This window comes from Canis aureus, chromosome 26 (assembly GCF_053574225.1).
Source record: "Canis aureus isolate CA01 chromosome 26, VMU_Caureus_v.1.0, whole genome shotgun sequence".
Classification (NCBI taxonomy): Eukaryota; Metazoa; Chordata; class Mammalia; order Carnivora; family Canidae; genus Canis; species Canis aureus.
Window position 1 is genome coordinate 49,857,982 of NC_135636.1, and position 24,353 is coordinate 49,882,334.

At 56.0% G+C, this 24,353-nt stretch overlaps 1 protein-coding gene across 3 annotated transcripts in view; it reads left to right on the forward strand.

Moving 5' to 3' along the window:
* Positions 1 to 24,353, forward strand: part of PHACTR3 (phosphatase and actin regulator 3) — a 210,244-nt gene that overhangs the window by 94,137 nt on the left and 91,754 nt on the right. For all 3 annotated transcript variants that reach the window (XM_077873771.1, XM_077873773.1, XM_077873772.1), the window contains exon 2: positions 23,376 to 23,537. In XM_077873771.1, coding sequence (XP_077729897.1) covers positions 23,376 to 23,537 — 162 coding nt within the window. The remainder of the gene's footprint in view (positions 1 to 23,375; positions 23,538 to 24,353) is intronic.

Sequence of the window (24,353 nt, forward strand, 5' to 3'; positions counted from 1 at the left end):
AAACATCACACTGGGATATAAAATGATGTTGAAACAGCCAGAAGGGAGGCCCTGGGTGAATAAGGGCGCTTCATTTTCTCATGTCAGGATCTGGGTTTGAATCCCTGTTTTTGAACCATGATGGAACTGGGGAAGCCAAACTACCTTGTAGGCTCTCCCGAGCCCTCTTTGGTCGTGTGCCATCTCGGGCATCTGTTCACATTCAGAGAGGTGAGCAGAGGCTCAGAAATTTTAATCATTCCTGTTTGTTTTGTTTTGTTTTCATTTTAACACTTAAACACATTCCTGGGTGTGTCTGGTCTTTTTTTTTTTTTTTCACAGAATAGATGTTCAAGAGACAAATTTTGTTATTTTTAACTTGAAAAAGTTTTAGCAACATTTTATTGATCGGTAGCACTACATAAAATCCCAAAACTAAGTGCGCAGACCAGCTAAGTCATCGTGCGTCTGATATGTCATCAGATCAGGAAACCAAGCCGTCAGTAGCTCAGAAGACTCTGAGTTCCTCAGTCACGTCTCCCCAAGGAGAACCACTGTCATGACTTGGGCACAGATTAGTTTTTCTTGTTTTCCAGCATGACGCAGTTGAAACCATGTAATATGTACTGTTTTGTATTGGGCTTCTTATGGTGGATGTTAAGTTTCTGGGAATGCCCTCTGCTGTTGGAGGTGGCGCAAGTTCACTATCTCTTTGCTGGGTAGCATTCCATTGGGTCCCTATGCCCCAGCGTGTTCATCCTACTGTTGCTAACCTTTGCTTTTTTCCAGCATTTGGCTGCTATGAATGGTGCCTCTGGAAACATTCTTTACTCATTTTTGTTTATTGGTTGATTTCTTTTCCTTTTCCTTTTTTTTTTTTTTTTTTGTGGTGATTTGCCATCGGATAGGCTCAGCATTAGCAGGTACCGTCACACAGACTTCGGATGTGGGTGAACCACCATCCACGCCACCATCCCTCTCCAGCAGCAGTGGGGGAGTTCTAGTTGCTCCGTAATTGGATACCACCCCTGACACCATCAACCGTATAAAACCTTGTAGCCATTGTAGCAGGTGCATGGAAATATTCAATTGTGACTTAATTGGCGCTTCCTTGAAAATTAGTAAGCTTGCACATCTTCATTTTCTTTTGGCTCTTTGCGGGTCTTCTTTTTGACATAGCTTTAGGTTCTTGTTCATTAATTGAGTGTGGAAGACAGTGACAGTCTTTTTAAAAATAATTTCTAGAATTTTAATTAAGTATATTCTAGATTGAGTGTTTGAGTGGAGCGATAGATCTTGAATATTTTCCCTCAGTGTGACTTGCCTTTTTATTCACCTAGTGGTATTTTTTTGGTGAAAAGAAATATTTCATTTTAATGTTGGTCAATTTATCATTTTCATTTTTGTATCTTGTTTGAGGAATATTTCCTCATCCCCAAACCATGAAGATTTTCTTCTATGTTTTCTCTTAGAAACATTACTGTTTTTAATCTGTGATGTTTACAATCAGCACTTACTTTGGTTTGGTGTGAGGGAGGGATCAAGAGTCGATATTCCTGTATGAGTATCCCACTGGTTCAGCACCATTTTGGAGAGGCCCATCCTTTTCCACTGCACAGCTCTGTTCCCTTTCTCCTGAGTCACTCACCATATTTGTGTGGGTCTGTTTACACCCTTGGTCTCTTTGTCCTTGTACCAATAGCACATTGTAATTGTTATTATGGATTTATAATCAGGATATTCTGATAGTGTAAGTCCTACCACTTTATTTTTATTCTTCAAGATTGCCTCAGCCATTCTTGGTCTTGTATTTTCTGTATAAGATTATGAAAATTTGGGGGCTCCTGGGTAGCTTAGTTGGATAAGCATCCAACTCTTGCTTTCAGCTCCGGTCATGATCTCAGGGTCATGGGATTGAGCCCCGAGTTGGACTCTGTGCTCATGGGGAATCTGCTGGAGAGTCTCTCTGCCCCTCTGTTCCCCCCCCCCACCCGCCACTCTGTCTCTCAAATAAATAAATAAATCTTTTAAAAAATCATGAAATTTTTAGTGTAATTATCTCTCTCTCTCTCTCTCACACACAAACACACACACACAATCTGTTGTGATTTTGATTGGAATTGCGCTGACCTTGTGAATCAATTTGGGAAGAAATGAGATCCTTCAAACATTCAGTCTTTTAGTCTGTGAACATGCTGTATCTCACATTATATTTAGGTTATTTCTCTTTCCTGTCAAGGATGCTTTCTCTGTGGAGGTCTTATGCACATCTTTCACTAGATTTATTCTGGGGTATTTTATATTTTTTTGATGACTTTTAAATGATCTCATTATTTAAATATCATTTTCTAAATCTTTGGTTCTGGCATATAGAAATATAATTTATTTTTGAAAAGGAACTTTCTATGTAATAACCTTGCTAAATTAACTTATTCTAATTTTAGAGACTCTTTTGGATTTTCTAAAAACATTACTCTAGAAAAAAAAAAGATAGCTTCATTTCTTCCAATCCCATACTTAAACTTTTTGTTCCTGTCATACTGGTTAATATCGCTAGTACAATTTTAGACAAAGACATTTTTGTCTCATTCCCGATCTTAGAGGGAAAGCTTTCAATATTTCATCAGTAAGTGTGAATTTGCAGGAGGAATTTTGTATCTATTCTTTTGAGACCAACGAAGTCCTCTCCTATTTCTTTTTGTTTTTTAAAGATTGTATTTATTATTCATGAGAGACACAGAGACACAGGCAGAGGGAGAACCAGGCTCCCTGTGGGGGACTCGATCCCAGGACCCCAGGGTCATGACCTGAGCCAAAGGCAGACGCTCAACTGCTGAGCCACCCAGATGCCTCTCCTCTCTTATTTCTAATTTGCTAACAGTTCTTAATTATGAATGGATGTGGAGTTTTAATCAAGTGCTATTTCTGTATCATCGAAATGATCATATGACCTTTCCCCAGTATTTGGTTAATGTGGTGATTTCCACTGATTGGTTTTTGGATGTTGAGCAAATCCAGGGGAAAAGCAGTATGATTGGCTGGAAAAAGCCCAGCAGGTGTGTGATATTTTCTCTTCTTGAATACCCGTATCTCTGATTTACCAGTATTTTTGTAGGATTTCCTTATGTAGGATCATGAGAGAGACTGGCCAGCTACATCCACTTCTAACCACGCCCTTTTCTGCTTTGTTGGTTAAGATGCTGCTGCCTCATAAAACAGGTTCCCTGAGGACACCTGGGTGGCTCAGTCATGGAAGTGTCTGCCTTTGGCTCAGGTCATGATCTCAGAGTACTGGGTTCAAGCCCCGAGTTGGGCTCCCTGCTCAGCCGGGCGTTGCTTCTCCCTCCCCCTCTGCCCCTCCTCCCCACTCCTGCTCCTTCTCTCTCTTTCTCTTTGTCTCAAAAAAATAAATAAAATCTTAAAAAAAAGAAATAGATTCCATCTTCATTTATTCCCTCCAAGGCTGATATTTTTTCTTACTTAAGAGCTTGGAGGGGCTGTCAATCCAAATGATGCTTCAGCAGATACTTAAAGATTAAAAAAAAAAAAAAAAGGTGACATCCTTCTTAAATGGTTGCAAAGTAAGGAAAACCAAAACAGGTAGAAGCAGAGGTGCCTGCCCACATTTCCCCTTCATGGGAAGGATTCAGTCATTTTTTTAAAAAAGATTTTATTTATCAATGAGAGACACAGAGAGGCAGAGACAGAGGCAGAGGGAGAAGCAGGCTCCATGCAGGGAGCCCGATGAGGGACTCGATCCCAGGACCGCGAGATCATGCCCTGGGCTGAAGGCAGATGCTCAACCGCTGAGCCACCCAGGCATCCCAGGATTCAGTCATTTTAGCAAAAAATATCCTGTGTGTTTGAGCGCCCCAGCCGATGCTGGGCATGAAGGGCATCATAGGAGCCAAGCCCAGATGCCGTGTGCCGGGGAGTTTCCTCCAAGACAAAGAAGCGTTTTTGCGCCAGGTTGAGAGTGTGTGTCCCTGCACTAAGGAGCCCTCACCCCCACCCCATGTGCTGGCCCTGACCCCTTCGCCCTGCTGGCCTCCTCCTGTGTTTCCAGGCTCTCGGGTGTGCTGCACCCCACGTCCGCAGGGCACTTACGCTCTGCCCCCACTGTCACCCTTCCTCTGCGAGCCCTGCACTTCCCTACAGGTCACTTCTTCAGTGAGGGCTTCGCTGGCTGCTGTCTTGAAAGTAATATATGAATAGAGAATTGGAGGCCTACAAATGCCATTGGAAAGATAGTTTGTTACAGTTCTGGAGAGAAGGGGACAGCCACGGCAGGGAGGCCAGGGAGCCAGGGGAAGATGTCCACAGGAGCCTTTATCGTGGTGTCCCGAGAAGCAACAGGTGAGGCAGAGTAAGCAGGCCCAGGGGTGGGGGGGCTCGTTTGAATATTTCCAGTGGGCTCCCAGTTGTCTGGCCCTGGGGTGTTTGGGCAAGTGGATAGTGGCCCAGAGGTAGACCCCGTAAGGAAGCCCATTGGGGTGGGGCTCTGGGTCGGCTGGGGAGGGCAGTCCCTCCAGGGGCAGCAAAGCTCTAGATGTCAGAGCATTAGAATACGGGAAATAAAAGACACGGTAACACAGCCACTCAGGCTCTTCAGGCCACAGGCTCAGAGCCCCCTTCTCTTCCCACCCGGCACTTTACAAACACACAGTTTAATCGTGTGATTATTGGTTTTGGGCTTTTTTTTTAAGGTTGTAATTTATTTATTCTATGAGAGACACGCAGAGAGAAGCAGAGACACAGGCAGAGGGAGAAGCAGGCTCCCTGCGGGGGACTCGGTCCCCGGACCCCAGGATCACAACCTGAGCAAAAGGCAGACGCTCAACCACTGACCCACTCAGGTGTCCCGATTGTTGCTGTTTTTTTTTTTTTTTTAATATTTTATTTATTTATTCATGAGAAACACAGAGAGAGAGAGAGGCAGAGACACAGGCAGAGGGAGAAGCAGGCTCCATGCAGGGAGCCCGACGAGGGACTCCATCCCGGGTCTCCAGGATCAGGCCCTGGGCCAAAGGCGGCGCTAAACCGCTGAGCCACCGGGCTGCCCGATTATTGCTGTTTTAATGTCACTTGTTCTCACCAAATTGTGGTGCTTCCTAGGGACACAGGCTCTGCTCATCCCGCTCAAGAGTAAAGTCCTTGTGCCCATGAAAGGCCAGGCACATGCTAGGTGCTCAATAAATGTGAACTTCTTAAGAACCTTCCTTCCTAAAGGGTTCTTGAAGGACATTAGTAGGTTATAAAAAAAATGAAAAAAAAAAAAAAAAAAAAACCACCAAAACCCAATGCAGATGAAGACCAAATCCAGCTTGCTTCCCACATGGGTCCCCGTGCCCACCGTGCGTTGCTCTGCTAGTGTCGGTGGAATTAATGAATGAAGGAAAGAAGGGTAATTGAAGTTTGCTTCCCTCACAGGGGAAGACAAAAACAGTCATCACAGTGAAATTATTTCAGAAGTTACTTTGTTCCTACGCTCATTCTGTTTCTGTCACCAGCAGTACAGAGATGGTTATTTTTTGTTTTCATGAAAAATTGAAAGAATACTTGAGTGTTTTATTCATTGTATCCTTTTCGGCAGGATTAACGATCTTGATAATGAAAATAGCCGGCTAACTATTTAAAATTGACATTTGCGTTGAGATCTTTGTAGCTCATTGCCTGCAGCATCAGAAATAGTTCAGAGAGACCAGTTTCCCCCAGTGCCAAACTGGAGCAGAGCAGCCCACCTGGGATATCGACGTGGATGCGGTCCCCTGAATTTTCCACGCCGGTTAGGTCTTAATTCCCGGTGGAGGGGCTGCTGTGAGTGCTTCGTCTCCTGTGATTGTCAGGATAGCCCTGCAAGGGAGCCAGTGTCACTGCCTGTGCCCAGGGGGCGGGGGGGGGGGGGGGGGGAACCCTAGGGAGGTGGAGTCACCTGCCCGGCCTGCACTCCCCACGCGGCCCAGCAGCTCTGGTTGATGTGAACCACAGTGTGCGGCTCTGGCCCTCCTTAGAGGTCGCTGAGCAAGAAAATGACGTGGGTAACAAAGAATTTTGTTGTAAAGATGTGTCCTGGAGAATTCCTCCCGAAGCCTGAGGAAACCTGGGAAAGGTCAGGGCACCCCGGGTCTGAGAGGCAGCTCTCTGAGTGTACGTGTCATCCTTCATGCCCCTTTCACATGGCGGTGGATGGAGTCACATCCTCTGGACAGCGGCTCTCCCGCCCAGGGGTCCCTACGAGGTTAGGGGACGGGTCCCGGGTGCTGAGAAACCTGGCTTTGCCACGTCCTCCTGTGTTCTTAGGAGCCGGGTGGCTGGAGCAGCCTTGCAGGTGGGTGGCGGGGAGCAAAGATTCTCCTTTTCCTGTCTCTCTTCCTGAGACTTTTTCTCGCCTGGAAGATCTGCAACGGTGTCCCCCAGGCCTGCAGCCGGCACCCGCGTCGGTGTGGGTGCACGCTCTCCCAGGCCACGCGCCCCCCCCACCCCGGGAGCCGTGTCCAGGCCCCCGGGTTCCTTGCCTGGTCCCCGCGTGGCTCGTTCCTCAAATTTCAGTCCGGCCCCTGTTGACGGGGTAGGATAAAGCTCTCCGACAAGCCCGGTCACGTTCATCTCTGTATTTCGTTAGAGAGTGACGTCCGCTTTCAGCTTAGACGAGGTCGACCTGTATAGAAAGCTGCCACTTCTGGAAGCGGTGACAGCCGGCTGTTGGGCGCTTCCAGCGGTTCAATCTGATGCAGTCAATGGAATTGGACTTTGAGGAATATGCAGAGCAGCACTTCGCATGGCTGTGTTTTCAGAAGGAAGGTGGCATCCCGGCCTATTCTGTCGTGAGCGGCTTCGGGGCCAGGGCGCGGAGGTTGGCCCACGAAGGCTGTTGTCACCAGAAAGCCCTCCACCTCCCTGGGGACAGGAGTGTCATCAGGAGGACCCTCCTTCCCCAGAGAAGAACCTATCAGACCTCATGAAAATTTAATGTGTCCATGTATACGCTTTTTTTGTCTCCCCAGTTAGTGTGTAGCCCCGGGTGCTGCAGGTGAATTGGTGACCATGGGTGAATCGGTGACTGTGGGGTGGGGAGGCCCTCGGCCCCCACCCCCATGGTGGGCCCCCACCCACCCCGTGGCCCCCACCCCCACAGCGGCCTCCACCCCCCACGCCGGCCCCCACCCCCCACGGTGGCTTGCTGACTCCTGGCAGGGCCGTGTTGGGGACACATGCACATCAGTAAACATCACAAGCCCCCAGGAGGAGGCCACAGGCTCCTGTGGACAGGCAGGTGGAGGCCGTGACCTCTCCCTGAGGTCTCTCATTGCCCTCCCCTTTGCTTCCTGGGGGCCCGGCCGTGCACTGTGGCCTGACAGCTGCATCTCTGTCGGTCCCCCAAGGACACAGGGCCAAACATTAAACACTTGATCAAAGTGTTGCTTTGCTTTTTTGTGATTCCCTTGAAAACCGTGTGACTTTGCCCAGGATCTCTGTGGGGTCTTCGTGCACCTGACAGGTGTGTATCGAGTCCTCCTGTGTGCCAGAGGCTGTGACACTGGAGGGCCAGCAAGGGGCCTGGAAAGACCCACAGTGAGGCAGGTGTGTGTGCGTGTAGGGGGGGGGGGGACACTGGAGCTGTGAACGCCAGACACCACGCCGCGCCCCTGCACACGCGCGCGTGCCTGGCCCTCACAGCAGCCCCATGTGGTGGGGGCTGCATCACCCTCTGCACAGGTGTCAGGACTCTGAGGCTCTGAGAGGCCACGTGACTTGTCCACATTTGGGCAGTTCGCCAGGGCTTGCGTCCACAAGCTGTGGCACCCAAGCTCGGCAGGTGTGGTGGCACCACACTGTGCAGGATGGGCCACTGCTCTCCCAGGAGGCGTCCCCGCCCCCTGGGGACTGACTGTGTGCAGGGCTCTGCCCTGATGGGTGCTGGTGAGCAGGACGGCTGGCTCTGTGCTCGGCGGAGGCATCCCAGCAAGAAATCCAGCAAAGTCAGCAAGTGGCCAGTCTGTTCGGGTGATCGGTGATGAGGCCAAGAGTAGGCAAGACCAGATCCTGGGGAGGACCCTGGGCGCCTCCTGGGCTCCCATCCTGGGGGCAGCTGACTTTGAGCCGGGGGGTGCCTGGCATCCAGCAGAAATACATTGAGTCCTTACCGCCCTTGGTGTCTAATGCTGGACAGGCAGGGTCCTTGCCCTCCAGGAGCTTGTATTCCAGCAGAAAAGCCAATAGGTTAACGCATGATGCAACCTCAGAGAGCAATATGTGCCCCAGAGAAAGTGAAACAAAGTGAAGTCTCAGAGTGAGCTGTGAAAGGTATAAGAAAGCCATGTGAGGGAGGTGGGTGTGGAGGGATGGCACACTGGTACACACTGGTGCAGTCGAGATTTGGGGATGAGGAGTCAGCAATGTGGCAATGTTGGGGGAATGCGTTCCAGACAGAGGGGCAGCTGGTGCAAAGGCCCTGAGGCAGCAACCAGCCAGACATGCAGAGTGCGGTCAGTGTGGCTGGAATGGAAGGAAGGGGGTGGAAAAGGTGCCAAGGGGAAGCCAGAGGGTCCTCAAGGAGTTTGGGTTTGATCCCAAATGGGGAAAAGCCAGTAGAAAGTTTAAGCAGAGAGTGGCAGCACCTGATTTGTAATTTTTAAAAAAGATTTTATTTATTTATTCATGAGAGACAGAGAGAAGGAGAGACCCAGGCAGAGGGAGAAGCAGGCTCCCTACGGGGAGCCCAATGCGGGACTCGATCCCAGGACCCTGGGGTCATTCCCTGAGCCGAAGGCAGATGCTCAACCGCTAAGCCCCCCGGGAGCCCCAGATTTGTAATTTTGACCATCTCTGTGCTTCTGTGCAGCCAGTGGAGTGTGGAACAGCAAGCGTGGAAGGCGGGATGGGTGGAGGGGGTGAGCTCTTGCTACGGGAGATGGTGAGTTGACTTGAGCGAGTCCGTGGTGGGGAGAGGAACTCGGGCGGCTTTGGGCCGTGTTGGCACGTGCTCCCACTTGCTCTGAGACGGAGCTCCTGATGGGCGGTGGCGAGGCCCACAGCTGTGGGTGGAGGTCCTGCGTCCTGGGGGCCACTTGTCCTGAGAGACTGCCATCCAGGGAGGTGGGGAAGGACCCCCATGGCCCTCAACCAGGTCAGAGATGGAGCAGACAGAGGATGCGGGCCGGCCCCGACCATCTGGTGTTTCTTAACAGCTTAATCGAGGTCTAATCCACGAGCCGTACAAGTCACGCACGGGCAGCGTACGACTTAGTGGTTTTATGTTCCCAGGGCTGTGCCACCAGCACCGCGGTTTGTATAAATGCAACCATACAACATGTGGTCTTCTGTGACTCCAAGGTTCATCCGCGTAGGGCGAGTGTCCGTCCTTCCTTCATGTGGCTGAATAACGTTCCATTGCGTGGACGGACTGTATCTTATCTATTCATCAGCTCGTGGAAGCTTGGATTGTTTTCTCCCCACGTTCTGGCTGTGCTGAGTCATGCTGCTATGAATGTTTGTGGACGGGTTTTGCGTGTGGACCTGTATTTTCAGTTCTTTGGGATGAACACCTGGGAGTGGTCAGCTGGTGACTCTGGGTGACGGCTCGAGAAACCGCCCGACTGGTCCTCCCCGCGGCCGCACACCTGACGTTCCCGGCAGCTGGGTGCTGAGGGTTATAACTTCTCACAGCCTCAGCCACGCCTCTGGTCGTCCCCGAACACCTCTGACATGCTCCGGCACACCTGCCCTGGTGATTTATGACCCCGGCGCCCCGAGATCGCGCCCACCGGCTCCCGGCTGCACGAGGAGCGGTGCACCCGACGCCCTGTGCTCCTGAGGGTCAGACGCCTTCAGGAGCCGCGTCCTTGCGTTCCCTCCTCCTCCGGGTTCATTTCAACCCACTGGGAGGACTGAGGAGCTCAAGCTTCACTTCATTTACTTAATGGATGAGGAAGGAAATTATTTCTGAGGCCAAGACCTGAGCGGCCCCCAGGGACTCCGTTCCAATAGTGCATTTAAACTTCCACATGCGGATTCATCCGTTAGTCTGGAAACTGTGACCAAAGACCTTTGAACATTTGATGCTTATGAAGGGAGTTTGAGAATAATGACTTTTGAAAAAGGCATTTGCATGGCGAGGACTGGGATCATCTTGGGGTCCTCAGAGTATGTGCAGTTTGCAAAAAAAGCCGGACAAGGTGTGTGCCCTGTAGCGCTCTGGTCTGGTCTCGGGGGTGGGTGAGCAGCGGAGATACATGGAAATCTCCTTTACCTGGTGAGATGTGAAGCCCGGTGTTCGTATCCAGGGTGTCACCTGGTGCTGTGTGAGCCTAGGCCAGTCACTTAGCCCTTCTGGGCTATACTTGTCTCTTTGGCACATGGCTCTTGATGGCAATGCAAGCTCAGTGGGCAGTGCAGATGTTTTGGAGAAAGATGTGGATGTGAAATACTCTAAGCTGCCCCTTTTCAGGTGGCTTCACACGCTGGGTTTTCCTAAATGGAAAGTGCTCACCTCAACTCATTGTCATCTGAGCTTGAGTCAGATTTCTTCCAGGACATTTGTCCAGTCCTCCATTGTCTGCCCTCAGACACCTAAAGAACCTTACCTAGGCTGTCACAGTGCAGTTATAAATTCAATTCTTTGACCGATCCTGTGTGTCTGTGAGCCCGGGTTGGCTGTGAGCCCAGGTAGACTGTGAGCCCAGGTACACAATGAGCCCAGTTAGACAGTAAGACCAGGTAGGCTGTGAGCCCGAGAGATAGTGAGTCCAGTTAGACAGTGAGCCCAGGAAGACAGAGAGTCCAGGTAGGCCGTGAGCCTAGGTAGTCTGAGAGCCCGGGTAGTCTGAGAGCCCAGGTAGGCTGTGAGCCCAGGTAGACTGAGAGCCCAGGTAGTCTGAGAGCCCAGGTAGGCAGTGAGCCCAGGTAGACCGAGAGCCCAGGTAGGCCGTGAGCCCAGTGAGGGCAGGCACTGTGTCTAGTTTTGCTTAGCAATGCCTCCATTGCCCCGGGCACAGGGTAGATGTGCTTTTGCTTTGGGTTTATGGCAGGGGGACCTTGGGATGTGGGTCTGAGACCAAGTAACTCGTTAGAAAGTGGTCCCAGGAGAAACAGAAATGGGGACTCACATAGGGAATAATAGGAAGGGGCTGAGTAGATGTGGATTCAGGCAAAGCTGTGCAGAAGGCAGCTGATCCCCCAGGGGATTCTGGAGCATGAGCAGCTCCTGAGTTTGTCTCCAGCGGAGGCAAGGGGGCCGGGCTTTCGAGTCAGCCAGGTCATGTCAACCCCCAGCACTACGTCCTCGTTCACAGGGAAGCCGGGAGGGCCCGCAGTCATGCTGTAAGGACCGCAGGGACCCGGGGGAGCCTGCCCCAGGGTCAGTTCACATCCAGCATCCTGCCCACGCCTTCCTGGCCATGCCACCTAGTTCAGAATTTGCACAATTTCTGGGGTGCTCTGACACAGGAGAATGTTTTTGACTGTCAGCTGACGCAGTGCTTCCACGTGGCAGTAGCTCCAGCCCAGCCAGAGTGCTTTGAAATTTGTGATCCTTAACACATTTTTAATTTAGGGTAATTGCAAAGTTTGTGTGAGACTTTGTGGTTTTATGGCTCTTTCAAATCTGCATGAATCACAGTCCGTATGTATGTGGGTTATCGTTTGGCATCCCGACCAGCTTTCTACTGGACCCCCGAGTCCTGATTCAGCGAAGGGCTGGGCTGATGTGTGTGAAGGCGGAGCCGGGCCGGGAAGCGAGCTGGCATTAAGTACATTGGGAGGCAGCTCGGCTCGGTGCAGACCTGCTGGGGCTGGAATAATTGTGTGATTTATTCTCCGGGACGTGGCTTTCCTCGGCACCATGTCACACCACCTCAGGATGCTGGTGAATGGAAAAGTACAGGACTGTTTGCACGTTGCTCTGCCTAGAAACCACCGCTCTTAGAGGTCGGTGTTATTGGTCTGACCCTGGCTTTATGGCATGACGGAGAGCTCTGCTGGGTCAGGATGTGCTTTTTGTTTTAATAGAGGTAAAATGACCTAAATTTAATATTTAAAATACCTAAATTTAACATTTAAAATTAAAAAAAAGATTTATTTATTTTAGAGTGGGGGGGGAGAGAGAAAAAAACGAGTGGGAGGGGGAGAGGGAGAGAATCTCAAGCAGAGTCCGTGCTGAGCGCAGAGCCTTGATCCCAGGACCCTGAGGTCATGCCCCGAGTCAAAGCCAAGAGTCGGATGCCTAACCCACTGAGCCACCCAGGTGCTCCCTATAATTAACATTTTAACCATTTAAAGGATACAGTTCTGTGGTGCAGTACATTCACATGGTCGTGCAAGCTCTGATTCCAGAACTTTCTCATCACCTGGGCGGAAGCTCTGCCCGACAGCCACCGCCCCTATTTTCCCTGCCCCCAGCGCTGGCACCCCCTGATCCGTGTTCACCTATTCTGGTGCTTTCCCGTCCGTGGACACGTCTTCCGTGGCTGCGGCTCCCGCTTGGCTTCACATGGTGGCGTGTGTCAGTGCGTCATCCCCCCTGGCCGTGTAAGACGATGCAGCCCCGCGGGACACACGGTTAGACCCAGAGCCGAGACCTGACAGTCGCCTCCCGCGCGGTCGCCCCAAGGAATCGGAAAGGGTCTTCAAGCAGAAGCTTGGCCGTGAATATCCGCGGCAGCGCCGTGCTGGAGGCAGAAAGAGCCCGCAGCGCATCTGTGTGGTGGCACAGCGCTCGCCCTCGATATTTCTGAGCCCCCCGCTGAGTGCCCCGCCACCGCCCGCCCCTTCTCTGACCCCTCCCATGGTCTCTCGGGGACCTGCTGCAGGCCCAGTCGCCGGAGCCTCCCCAGGGAGGAGAGTCCCGAGGGAGCACCCCGCAGAGCCGGGCCGTCCCGGAGAGGACAGCCTGGCACCCCCAAACCGAGGGACCGAAGGAGGCAGAGGACCCCTTGGGGGGCCAAGTGCATGGCTCCCCCCAGGGGCTGCAGCTGCAGGGAGGGGAGGCCGGGGCTGAGGAGCACGGCGGGAATTTGCTCTATGCCAGCGGAGGCCACTGGAACAGTTTGAGCGGCGTGAGGCCGGGTAAGGGGATGTGCTGTGGCGTGACCCCGGGTCAGGCCGGCAGGGACCTGGGTGCCCTGAAGGGGACCAGCAGGGTGGCAGATGAGCGGCAACAGAGGCAGGGAGTGACATGGTGACATCCGGTGTACCCATAATGTCGCTGCCGCCCCCACCCCAGAGCCTGGGCCTGGCAGGGCAGGGTCAGGTCTGGGTCCAGAGAAGATGCTCAGGAAAGGGGTCCGATGTGGGCAGAGCTGGCCGCCCCAGCAGAGCAGCTGCCGGGGGCCCTGCGGTGCTGGAGAGCAGTGGCTGGGGTCCAGGGTAACTGTGTATCCGTCAGCGGGGGCTGGCCCTCCTGGGGTGGGGGGCACCCGGGGCTGTGCCCCAACAGCAGCCTGAGGCCCCGAGCGTGCTCTGAGCAGACAGGTGTCACTGGCCGGGGCGTGTTCCCGGCAAGCGTGTGGACCCGCCGGCTTGCCGGGCTGCCTCCACCTTGGCGTGACCTCCGTGACAGCCGCCCGGGAGCCGGGGCCGGGCCGGGGCCTGTGGCGACAACAGAAGTACAGACACTGCAGGTTCTCAGGCACAGCGGCCTTTGCTCTCAGGGGCGGCCCAGGATCAACCACGAGGGGCCGGGAGGAGGCCGCGTCGGCAAAAGCACGGGGTGGCTACAAAGTCAGCACATTCGGGAAGGAGCACAACTTGGCCAATCCTGAGAAACATGTCTTGTCCTGTAGGATTATGAACGTCAGCTGTGCACGCACAGGAAGGGGCTGGGAGCTCAAACATGGAGGAGTTGGCGTCTCCTTTCCTTTTGCTTCTCAGATGCTCATGGGGCCCTCTCTGGGCCCCCCTGGGTTCTGATTTAGGGCCTGCGGAGGCAGGCACCTGGGACACACTTGGTCCCTGCTCTCCTGGTCAGACAGCCAGGATGGACATTCAGCTAGTGAGCCGGCAAATCAATAGCTGATTCTAAATTGCACTGACGTCTGTGGTGAAAAGTGTGATCGGAAGCCTGCAGTGGGTATGGAGGATGGGACCGTGAGGGATGAGTAGGAGTTCGTCAAGGGAAAAATGTTGCCTCTAGAGGGATTGGCATGGGGGCAGCCTTGTGTCTGGAGAGCTTGAGCTCGGGGAAGCGGAAGAGAGGCAGCCGTCGGTGGAGTAAGGAGGGGGTGCGGTTTGAGATAAGCTCATGGAAGCAGACACCAGCATCTGGGGTCACTGTGGGGGTCTTGTGTTTTGCCCTAACGGCCCCTGTGACGTTAAGCAGGGAAGTGATGCACAGCCCTGTCTGCTTAGCAGGGCAGGCTTAGCGGATGCCGGGCAACCAGTCAGAGGCTGCAGAGCTGGAGGATGGGGGTGACACTAGCCCGGCCCCCAGGGGTCGGGAGTGGGAGCAAAGGTAAGGGACCTTGAGCCCACACCATCCCTTCTCACCCTCTTCCTTCTCCGAGCGTCCAGTGGCCCCTTTATCCCAGAAGACATTTCCGAACGGACCGCCGAGGGCAGGCGTTGGCAAACGGTGGTCCACAGGGCAAATCTGTCTTCCACTGGTTTTTATAAATAAAGTTTTATTAAAACATATCCGAGCCGACTCACTTGGGTATCCTCTCCAGCGGCTTTCATGCGCTGGCTGGGTGGTCACAACAGAGATTGTGTGGCCCTCGAAGCCCGAGATACGTAGGCGCTGCCGGGCCCTTTACAGAGAACTTTTGAACATTTGCCTGTCCCTGACCTCAGCAAAATGAACGTGGAACACATTTTCAAATAACCAACCTATGGGCTCAGAATCTTCCCGGCATTTAAATGTGTTTAATTCCTCTGAAAAATGCTAAAGCATGCTTTTTTTTTTTTTTTTTTTGGTGCATTTTTTTTTTTTAAATTAACATCTGCCCTTAAGCTTTGACTGGCATATAAGAACCTCGAATTACACTTTGGTGTAGAAATGTCCAGGCCGGAACTCGGGCTTCGTCGATATTGTTCGTCTGGATTTGCAGTTGCGATGCTGACGTCTCCCCGTGGGTTGTTTTACAGTTTATCCTGTCTCTGGAACGCCCGGTTTTCTTTCCTCCGTTGAAGACGATCTTTAGGGGGCCGTCTCTGAAAGCAGAGTCTGTGGGGTCCTTTGCTGAATAATTTTTGTAAGAGTTCGCGGACGTGCAGATACGGAGCGGCCCGCTAAGCCCGACGCCAGCCAACGCCAGAGCGGGGAGCGGCAAAGGCGGTTCTCGGGATCCTCCCGGTCCTCCTCCCTGACCCCATCCTCCTCGCCCTTTCATTCCAAGTTCCAGACTCCACGCAGCCTTTTCAGACTCCCTCGATTTACAGATTTGAGCTGATTTTCACTCGGAGAACTGGCCATATGTCTGGCAGACACCAGCGACCATTGGCAGAGTTGTGGGCTTGATACTAAACAGATGGGCCTTCTCATCAGATGTGCTGGTTTTTCCACAATAACTCGCGAGGAAGAAAGAAGCCGCTTTAGTGCTGCCGTGGTCTCTCCACGGGTGTCGGGGCAGAGACGGTGCCCGTTGCCTGGTCTTCGTATTTGCATTCTTGCTGTGTAGGGGCCTCGGGCGGTGGGGGGAAGCTCAGGGAGGTGGGAGGCTTTGAGGTCCAACTTGTGCAGAGGTCTTAGAGAATCCCCGTTCTCTTTGGGATGCAGAATAATTGGGGACCAGACGTTCATATTCCAAAAATGAACTGCCACGAACGCCGCTGAGCAGGGGCACGTTTAGACTGCTTGCTCTCACGCCTACTGCTCCAAGTGCACGGTTGCGCCAGGCCGGGTGTGGTTGCGGCTGTCTGGGCGGCAAGGGGTTGCCTGATTAGCCTGCGTACGAACGGAGTCGCTTGCGGCAGGACTGCTCAGAGCCTTTGCTTGCTGTGATAATAGGTGGCGGTCCTTCGGGGAGGGCTTTTCATGCACATGGTGTGTTCTGGTGGGCCTTCCTCCACAGAGCATCTCCCATGTTGGGTTCCGGGGAACTTGGGGAAGCCTGTTGTCATGCCCCACTGGTGAGCTCTGCATCCGAAAGCCTGGGCTCCCGGGCCGGGCCTGCCGCTCATCAGCCGTGTGACTTCCTACCCGGGTTCCCTACCCCCCACAGCGTCCTCTTCCTAAATGTGCGATGGAGCTGGAAATGTAGTCCCTGCCTCCTGGGGTTGTTCGCTGGGACCCAGGACGCCAAGGAGTTTGCCCCCCGCCGCCCCACCCCGGGTGTTCAAAACTGCCTGCTCCTGCGATCAGCTTCCGGGGCCCACTGTTCACTCAAATGCGTAGCAGGGGGGAGGCAGCAATGCTTAGGAGCCCTCATTATCCCCCGCCGGTGGGGGTGCCCTGCCGGTGGGGGTGCCCAGGTGACCCAGGTTGCGGTGCTAACCGGTGACCTGCAATCTGATTCCACTTCCATTTTCCCACCGCAGGAATCAGTCATTCATGCATCAGTTCACTCACTCCTTCATTCATTCACTGCATGTGCTGGCAGCCGTGCCAGGTGCCCAGGGAGGGTGCGGGGAGCCTGCTGTGGGGGTGCCCAGGGCCCCTGTGCTGGAGAGGCGGTGGCCTCCCCCACGGGGGCTGTGAACAAGCACAGGTTCCGCTGGGCAGGCGGGCAGAGCTGTAGGAAGGCCTGCAGAGGTCCTGGGAATGCAGCCACCGGCCCTTAGACCCTTAGACGTTCCTCTCTCCTTTTGAATGGATCCACCCTTCTTCCTGCCTCCCTGCCGGCCCCCTGCCCGCCCCGGGGACCAGTCCCTGCCTCCGTTTCTCATTTCTCGACCCTGATTCCTGGAAGGTGCTGGGGTGTGGCCTGGTTCTGCCTGTATTCATCAGCACTCCCCAGACGTCCTGCTCCTCGGTGGCTGCTCAAGAATTTTCCAGGAGGAGCGGAGAGGGTCAGACCAGCAATACTTTCACCTCTGGGAGACTTAAAGTCCATTTTGGAAATTTGGTTTTTGGAGGCTGAGACCCATCCTGGGTGATGGGCCAAGTAAAAAACCCAGTACTTCTTCCCAGACGGCCGTCAAGCCACATCTTTTGCAGCCTGGACACAGGCCATCGGTCTTTGACGCCAGACGCCGTGATTTTGCTCTGTGCTGCTCTGACGACGGTCTCCGCTCCAGCCCTGTTTCCACCCCGCACCCTGTCTCCCTGACAGCAGTGCGGTCATCGTCTGCTCCGCGTAGTCTGGTGCGGGGGGCTGGGATGAGGCGCTTTGCGGCTGATGTCCTGACTTCTGAGCGTACTCTCACCTTAGCTGCGTGACCTGGGAAAATCATTTCATGTCTCTCTGCCTCCATTTGCCTCCTGTGATGTGGGTGATGAAAATAGTGACCAGCCGCCTCCGGTCTGGCTAGGAATGGAATGAGCTGGTTTGTGTTAGGGGCTCTGGATGGGCTTGTCACATGACATAGCAGGTGCCCGTACATGTCCTGGCTCTGAGGAGGACTCTGTCTCAGCACCTCTCTGGATCCCTCCCTCTTTTTTGTGCCGGCCCGCCACCCTCACCCCATGTGTCCCCTCTCCCAGGGCCTCCCTGCCTGCGGCTGTCCACACACGTGACACTCTCGAGGCCTGGTCCCCTATGCCTGCCCCCCTGCAGGGCTTCTGTCTTGGTCCCACGCAGCCCTCCCCCCGCCCCTTCCAGAAGCCCTGAGCTCCAGCTGATGGTGCTCGGATCCAAGGGCACAGACCCACGCTGGCCAGGGGGTGACACCAACGACGACGCAGCATTGTTACTTTTTCTCTTATCGATATACTTTCAGTTAGGAGATGATGAAGAATATATCATCTTTATATTGAAATTATGTTCTTCCAATCACGTGTAGTCAGGGCCGCGGGTACTAGAGGGCAGTCTTGTGCAGGTGTATTTGCGTGTGTGTGTGTGTCATTGATCGGCACTGCCGAAGGTTGGCATCTCCATGCACATCTCAATTTCCCATGTGGAGATTTTGCTGGGCTTTTTTTGAACCTCAGAGGCTGGGGACGTCGGGTCGTGCTCCTCTCTGCCGTATTTCCCGTGCCCCACATACCACGTCCTGTCACGCTTTGGTGGATTTGCACTTTTTCTTCAACTCCTTGTCAACCTCCAAGGCCCAAACCAAGTATCACCTGCTGCCTCCCCTGCGCCCCCAGCAGCCTTCTGAATTCTCACCGCCCCCGGCCCCCACCTGGCCCCCCAGGTCACCCAGGCTGGAAGAATTGCGCCCTCTGCAGGCATACCCCACCCCCACCCCCGACGCGGCTCTTCCTGGTGATTGCAGGCATCCCGGTTTTCTCCGTGGTCAGCGGACCCCGCAGGGCAGGGGGCTGTGCAGCACCTCTTGCTCTGCCTCACACCCGGCAGGTGCTTGTCTCGTAGGAGGCGGTCTCGGCGTATCGCCCGATGGAGTCTTGTGGGCAAGGAAGGCTCACTGAGGAAGCAGAAGCCCCGCTCTCTGGCCCCGGATCCCACGTCCTGATCTAAGTTCTGAAATGCCCTCGGCGTTTCTCTCTGTGTGTCTTCCTGCTGCTCCATGAGCAAGTGAGCTTCGTGCAGGGCGGCCCTGGCTTTCCGCAGGCCTCGGCTGATGCCCAATGGATGAGTCTGCGAGTGAGTGAATGGGCACCAAAGGGGCATTGGTGTTCTCTGATGCGGGGGGCTCCCGCCTTCCCCACGAGGCCGGCAGCTCTGCAGGTGGCGCCCAGTAATCATGGGGGGGGGGTTGCCTTCTGTGGTGTTCTGGGGAAAGGGAAAGGGAGACGGGAGCCAGTGGATAGAAGGTGAGGAACCAGGAATGCCCCAGGTCACAAAGGAGTGGACTTTGGAGTCAGATGGACGGGGGCCAGATCCAGGCTCCAGCCCGGGGGCTCCACATCCCAGATTCCCTGGCCAAGCAGGTGTTTCTTCGAGAACCGCCTGGGGACCAGACACCAGTAAAGATGCCAGGGGCTGGCGGTGAACAGACGGCCACAGCTCCTGTTCTCAGAGGGCTTTGTGTGTCCCGGCGGGAAAGACAGGGGACGATGCACAGTACGTCCCAGGATGAGAGCCAGGAGCCATCAGAGCTGGGATGGAGGGGTGGGAGGAAGAGAGGAGCTGGCCCCGTGCCTCAGCCCGCGAGCCCAGTGAGCTCAGTCATGGTGGCGCTGCTGTCCTTCCCTGCCTTGTTCTAGAACAGCGCCTGCCTATATGTCTGTGGGCTCCACTGGTGGAAGAGGTGGGCAGGGTTGGTGCCAGCGGACAGTGAGGCCCCCACGGGACCAGGAGGGCCTGGGCACGTCAGGGACCTTCCCCTCCAGGTGTCTCACATCAGTGGGTGGCCTGCCTGCCCCCTCCATCCTTCGGGAATGCTGGGAGGCCCCCCTGCCCTGTGGCGGTGTGTGTTACTTCCTCACACAGATGTGGGGACACACTTTTCATTAATTAACTGCTAATGTTCACAGGTGGCAGAGGTGGCCCTACGATGGCACCACTGTGTTACTTAGAGGCCAGAGGATCTGCTAGTGTGTCCGCACCTCTGGGAATCCTCCATAGCAGGGTGTAGGGGGAAAGGATGGGGAGGAGGAGGAGGGTGGGGAAGGAGAGAATGGGGAGGAGGAGGAGGGTGGGGAAGGAGGATAGGGAGGAGGAGTGTGGGGAGGAGGAGGGTGGGGAGGATGAGGATGGGGACAAGGAGGAGGGCAGGGAGGGAGGGATTAGGGAGGGGGAGGAGGATGGGAGGTAGAGGATGGGGAGGAGGAGGAAGTCAGGGAGGAAGGGGATGGGGAGGTGGAAGGTGGGGAGGAAGAGGATGGGGAGGAGGAGGAGGGTAGAGAGGATGGGGACGGGGAGGGGGCAGCAAGAGGGTGGGGAGGGAGAGGATGGGGAGGAGGAAGGTGGAATGGATGGGGATGGGGAGGAGGGGGACGCACTGTCCCCTCTGCACCCTCCACTGCTTCAGGTGAGCCCCAGGGCTGCACAGCCAAGGACTGGGGCCGTCCCGAGCGCTCAGCTCCCCCCGAGGCCAGGGCAGGGGCGAGGATGCAGGACAGGCACCCCCGTCCCTGGCAGCGAGGCAGGGAGCCAGCCAGCACGTGAACCCAGTGCCCAGGTGGAGCCCCTGTGTCCTTCACGACCGCCCGGGTCCGGTGTCCAAAGCGTGTCACGAATGTTGCAGTCATGATGGTGACAGAGTCGGGGGCCGAGCTGAGCGGGTGGGCACCTGGTGGTCAGCCTGCCCTTCGTGCCACAGGGGGGTGGGCGGGGAACGTGCAGGACACGGAGGTGACCAGAGCTGTGTTCATAAGGTGGCAGGGGACCGGGGGAGGCTGCTGAGAACTCCGTGGGGCATCTGAGGCAGCTGCAGGTGGCCTGGACCCAGGTCCCCGAGATGTGGGTAGCCCGAGGGGTGGGGTTCGGGATCGGACACATGGCTCCTTCCACGTGCTGCTCCTCTTTGCTTCGGCTGCCAGGGAGCTCGGCCACCATGTGCCCTCCTCGGGGCCCACGTGCCGTCTCTCAGGCCTGTCCAGACCTCCTGGATTTCTGCAGCTGCTCACCCTGGGGGCCCCGTGCTTCTGGGAACTGCCGCCTGCCCTCCGTGAGGTATAACCCAAGTGAGGACAACGGTCCCTGGAGGCTGGGGTGTCGCCACTCCCTTCCCCCAGGATGGCAGCTCTTGGGGCCACTCCTGCCTGGCCTCCGGAGACGTGGGGGCGGCTTGGGCTCCCCAGCTCCCCGGCCCACACTTCCTGGGCGCCTCCTGGGTGCCGGGTGCTGGGCCCACCCATGGAAACAAGCTCAACCAAGTCTCTTTCTCTAACAGGACACCCCTAGGCCTGTTCATCCACACGGGTTGCTGTGTTGACCGCCTGTGGACAGTCTCCACCCGACAGTTAACTCCCCTTCACAGCGACAGAGTGGCTGCACCCCCCGGGTGGCTGGGATGGTCCTGCTCTATGCCTTTCGTTGGTGTCCTCCTCTTGGAGATAACTGTGCATGGTCACCCCCAGAAGCAGCTTGGAGATCCAAGGGCGGAGGGGGGTCCTCTGGAGTCAGGCCACTCAGTCAGTCATGCCCGACGTCCTGCATTTCCTCGCTCCGTGAGTCCACGAGTGGCCCACGGCTCCGAGCCTCAGTGTGCTCACCTGTACGAGGGGTATGATCATAGTCTGCATCTCAGACCTGTTGTGAGGTGAACTAAGGCAGTTCTGGCCTGGAATACGCAGGGACTAGGTTTCACGCCGTAATAATTCTTGCGTCCCTTGTGTCCTACAAATGACTGCAAACTGGTACCGGGAGGCACCTACGCTAGCAGCGCTGGTAACCCGAGTGTCTGCACAGTCTTGAAACAGAGATGATGTTCTTTTACATGGGCCGGAGCAGACGCTCAACGAATTGTGTCCGAAACGGGTTTACCCAGCCTTCCAGGCCCCGTGACCCCCTGTGGTCACCCTGAGTCTTCCTTCAACACTAGGCATTGGGGATGGCCGTTCTCTTTATTTTACAGAGGAGGGAGCTGAGGCTTAGGGGGGCGGGGGCCCTGCCGTGAGCCCTGGGCTGCCGACAGGGGTCAGACCTCGGGGATGGCCTGGCTGCTCCTCGCCGGGGCCGCGCATCCCCGGGGCGCTCATCATGTGGGGCACAGGCTGGGTCCTGGGGCGCCTGGCCCATCGCACCGCCTGGCCCCGCTCACCACCCTGCTACAGCCTCGCCGCAGCCCTGCTCTGCCGGCGTCCCCTGCCTGCCCCCCACAAGCTTCTCGGCTCGGGAACCTCAGGCTCCCCGCCCCTCCGCGCGGCTAGCAGCGAGGCAATGAACCCACTGGGTGTGGAGGAGTGTGCGTGTGTGTGCAAGCGTGCATGAGCATATGCATACGTGCACCGGGTGTCCTGCCAGCAGCCGTGCTGGGGGCACCGCGAGTGTCTGAACGTGTGCCCAAGGGATCCTGAGAGGTGAAGGCTTCGGGCACTGGGGCCCGGCCCTGCCCTGGGGCGGGGGGAGAGACTGGAGCCCTCCCTCCAAGCGGCAAGCGGCGGGCACTGGCCTGAGCTCTGCGTGAGCTGCGCCGGACTGTGGCCGAGCAGCAGGCACCGCGGGTGGCTCTGTCGCGGCTCCCCCAGGTCTCCCGTCCTGTCCGCCGCCGCACTGTTTTCTGTTCCAACTAATCTTCTGTCTTAAAGCGTGAACACACCCTACGCTGCTGAGGGCCGGCGCTGAAGCTCATGTGTCCCGCCCGCGGGCCCCCAGTAGCAGGGGTCCTCCGACGCGACGTGGGAGGGCCCCGGACCTGTGCTCCGCACAGACGAGCAAGCTCAGGGGCGCGACCCCCTTACGCGCCTCGCTGGCAGATGCTGTGTGAGTTTGCGTGCTGATTCTTTTTTTTTTTTTTTAAAGATTTGATTTGAGAGAGAGAGAGAGCGAGCGCACAAGCAGGGGGAGAGGGAGAAGCGGACTCCCCGCTGCACAGGGAGCCCGACGTGGGGCTCGATCCCAGGGCCCTGGGATCATGACCCGAGCCAAAGGCAGATGCTTCACTGACTGAGCCCCCAGGCACCCCACGTGCTGATTTTCAGGACTTACTGATTTACGTCAGCCGAGCTGCGTCTCTGCAGCCCAGATCTGCTTTATTTTCTTCCGTGTCGGTACACGGGTCACAAGGGAAGGCCGGTCAGTGACGTAGCCAGTGGCCTGTTGATGGTACCAGTCCCTCGTGTGTGACAGACGCACTGTGGGCGTCCTCGGATGTCCGTGTCTGTGTGTCCCCCAGAGTGCAAACACGGCCTGGTTTTCTGAGCAAGGGACCCGAAGGAGGGTCACTTCCCTTTGCCCGTTCACGGACCAACCCCTATTGCAGCTGTTGTGTGAGGACCACGGCCAGGCTGTGCTGAGGTCCGAGACAGAGAGCTGATGGCTGAGCGGGAGGGCAGGCCCCCAGGCTCCCTTGCTGCTCCCGGATGCCTGAAGCACAGGTAGCCTCAGGAGCCTGAGGCAAGGCTCTGAACCTCGTCTGGGACAGGAGAAGGTGGAGGTGTGCAGAGAAAGTCAGACTTAGCCGGGTAGGTGAAGTGCTTACAGCAAAAAGCTGAGGAGAACAGCATGGGTGAGGGGCATAGCATGAGCAAAGGTCCTGGGGTGGGAGAGAGTTCATGGGAAATTTGAGACGTCTTCACATTGCTGTGGCCAAATGCCAAGTTGCAGGGTGGGTCCCGGGGGGAGGGCTTCCACTGGAGGGAAGTAGAGCACCCAGGTCAGGTGCTGGCTCCCATGCGAGTGAGCCCCAGGGTTTGGAGGGTCATCAGTGGCCCCTTGGGTGAGCAGTCACCTCGGCAACCTGCCCCCCTGCGGAGTCACATAGGAGTGGTGATCACCCTGGTGTTCCCCTTCCAGATGAGATGGACCAAGCCCCCCCAGCGCGCTCCGAATATCTGGTCTCAGGGATCCGCACTCCCCCGGTGAGGAGGAGCAGCAAGCTGGCCACCCTGGGCAGGATCTTCAAACCCTGGAAATGGAGGAAGAAGAAAAACGAAAAGCTGAAGCAGACGACGTCCGGTGAGCATGGGGGACAGGGAGCTGGCGCCTGGGTCATCACGCTGCTCGGTGAGCACGTCGGCCTCCGGCCCCCACGGGAGGGCGGGCTGAGCTCTGTGGGCCCCGCTGGCAGGAGCTGTTCCACTTCTCAGGTCACCTCCATCCCCGGTCCTGGTCCCGGGACACACCTGTCACCCCTCACCACCCAAACCCCTGGGGCGCACCAGTCTCGGGGTCCCTGCGGGGCAGGGTGGGGCAACAGGCTCCCAACACTCTCCGATGACACTGGGCCTGCGTCCCTGGGAGCCCCCCGGGCGGATCGGAGGGTCAGGGCCCTCCTCGTGGCCTGGATTCTGGAGGCATCCCTTCTTACTGGAAGCCCCAGCCAGCCGCTCCCCACTCCCCCCGCAGAGGCTGCCCATCGGGGAACTCCCACCCCAACGCCCGCCCCCCCAAGGGCCCAGCAGCTTCCTTCCCTCACTCACCTGGGGCTGCGTCCTTACACCCTGCCAGTCCCTGCTCGGTGGGAAGTTGGGCTGTGCTGGATCACAGATGACACCTGTGGTGGGCCCTGACATGATAGTAGCAAGGAGTGACCAACCGAGCCCTCAGAGCCAGTGCTCTCAGGGGGGCCTGCCCATCTCAGGGAGGGGAAGCCAGTCCAGGTCACGCGGCCGGCAGCCCACGGAACTGGAGTGTGAGCCCTGGCAGCCGGGCTCGGGTCTGGCTCCCGCGTGACAGGGTGTCCTTGGTAAATGGGAAGGAGGTCCGTGCCCCGAAGAGCAGACCTCAGGGGAGGCCGCATCTCTGCTCCCGCCTGGCCTTGCCGCTGAGCTG